The sequence below is a fragment of the Gastrolobium bilobum genome, unplaced genomic scaffold, assembly GCF_033153095.1.
Source record: "Gastrolobium bilobum isolate Gb01-03AN ecotype WA unplaced genomic scaffold, APGP_CSIRO_Gbil_v1 utg105733, whole genome shotgun sequence".
NCBI lineage: Eukaryota > Viridiplantae > Streptophyta > Magnoliopsida > Fabales > Fabaceae > Gastrolobium > Gastrolobium bilobum.
The window spans coordinates 4505-6706 of record NW_026896914.1 but is presented as its reverse complement, the minus strand read 5'-3'; the positions used below and the strand labels follow the sequence as shown (position 1 = coordinate 6706).

Sequence of the window (2202 nt, the reverse complement as noted above, 5' to 3'; positions counted from 1 at the left end):
AAATCAAAAGTGTTAAGATATGGTTGTAAGAAATTATAAAAAAAAAAGTTTTAAGTATAACCTTCCTCTCAACGAACATAAAATTTCTAAATCATAAGTAGATATCGAACACGAAAAAAAGAAAGATCAATAATATTGAATTACAGTAAACATCTAGTTAACCATATGCTATTAACAATAACCAAAAAACTGTTTGGAACCATGGAACTAGTACAATCCAGCACGTGACATCCGCATCCACTCAATTCAAGATTTGATATCTGTGAGGGAGGAAACAATTGAAAGTGGCTGTGGTCGCAGTGAATTGAACTTCTTCTCTTGTGCTATAGCAACCAAATTAAGCTTCAAATTTTCCAAAGAAGCCTTGAAGTTCTCAAGATCGCCCAAACTCATCTCCTCAATCGAATTTTCCCACCAAAAGTTAAAGAAGCTATCAGTCATGATTTGTGACATTGCTTGCAGATGCATCTTTCTCTCCTCCAATTGAGCCTCGGAGGCCTCATATTGTAGAATTAAGGATTCAAGTGCCTGTTGCTTCTTCCTTTCATCATCACGGACATATCGGTTGGGATCCGAATACCTTCCTGCAACGAAGCGTTGAATGACAGTGTCTGTACTGGGATAGCCACAAGCATGAAGGTTGCCATTCTTCTCAGAGTTGATGATCAATGCTATTTCTGCCTCGCATAGAATGGATAATTCAGTGACTTTGTTGAAAAGCCCTACTTCATGTTTGGGGAAAGTCATTCTTTCCTTGATCTTTTGTTCCACTTTCTTGATTTCAAATTTTCTCTTGCGTGTGTTTGGCTTTGTTGCCATGTTTGTGTTTGCTTGATAAAGACAGACTCACTGTGATTTAAGAAAAGAGAAGAGAAAGGAGAGTTGATTATAATGAGAGAGACTGTTTCTATATATAACCCTTTGATTACCTATTCACTCAATATCTTTACATATCTAACACATATCTTGCGTATCAATAGTTGTATTCACACAACTCACAAGAGTACGCTTAAATATATTTCCTTTTTTAATTAGTTATCGCTATTAATACATATAACTGCCTATCTGAAAGTTATACAACTTCCTTTTTTTATGTCCGTTACTTCGATTTCCGAATTGATCCCAAAAATCATTCATTACTTTATTTTATTATTATTATTACTAGCTACCAGAATACCATATTTTATAATTACTTCCTTAATATAACCCGTTTTGATTTTACAACATCAAATTACTTTTCGAGTGAAAAGTTGATGGACATACAATTGACTGGTTTCATCATTGTTGATATTGATTATAATGACAATAATAGAAAGTTGATTGGCTCCATTAATATTAAAAATTTAAATTTAATTTATTAGCACTACTTTTTATTAGAAATAAAGATAAATCAATTAGTTGACTAGAGTAAAGCAGCGACTTTCCTTTAATTTGTACAAATTTTTTATAAGTAATTTAAAACGGAAACAAGAGATTCTACTCAATGTAATCAAAATCGAGATATTACTTGACATGTAAATCATGGAATTGAAGATATGGATCCTAATATCTCATTTAAAATACAAAGTTATACTCAAATATATAAATATATAATAATAATAATAATAATAATAATAATAATAATAATAATAACAACGTAACTCAATTTTTAGATCTATCATAATTTTATAATAGTATTATTATTTAAAATCCACATATTACAAACAGTGTTGTGAAACCCGGGTCGACTCGAAATCTGGCAAACCGATCATCGGACCGGTTCGGATCAAGCATTGTGTAAGAACCCGCACCGCTAAATTAGGAATTTAAATAATTTAATTGTGATTTAAGAAATAATTCCATAATTGACTTTGAATAAATATGGAAAGAGCATAATAATTATATTAAGTCACTTTTCAGAAAGAAAGTGAAAACACTGGGTATTTCACGGTATAAATGAATAACGGCGAAATAATCCAAAAAATAGAAATAAAAATATGAATATTCCTAGAAAAATATCTAGGTTAAGAATATCAAGTTTGGGGTAAAAATAATAAACAATGATGTCAGAACTAACACCGACTATTTCGCTGTATAAAACGCGTACCAGTGAAGCTTGTCTACGAAGGCAGGGGTTACACTATTGATTTGTTTATCTTGCCCCTGGCCTCTGTTAATCTGATTTTGGGTATGGATTGGTTGTCTCAAAACTGCGCAATGATT

General features: G+C 31.7%; 1 protein-coding gene across 1 annotated transcript; it reads right to left on the bottom strand.

Moving 5' to 3' along the window:
• Nucleotides 1-246: 246 nt before the first annotated feature.
• Nucleotides 247-819, bottom strand: LOC133302801 (agamous-like MADS-box protein AGL62). Its single transcript, XM_061502625.1, has one exon. The coding sequence runs from the start codon at nt 817-819 to the stop codon at nt 247-249; it is 573 nt and encodes a 190-aa protein (XP_061358609.1).
• Nucleotides 820-2202: the final 1383 nt, after the last annotated feature.

What these genes read in the sequence shown, in the direction of transcription:
- LOC133302801 (XM_061502625.1), bottom strand. Translation starts at nt 819, where the DNA reads ATGGCAACAAAGCCAAACACACGCAAGAGAAAATTTGAAATCAAGAAA.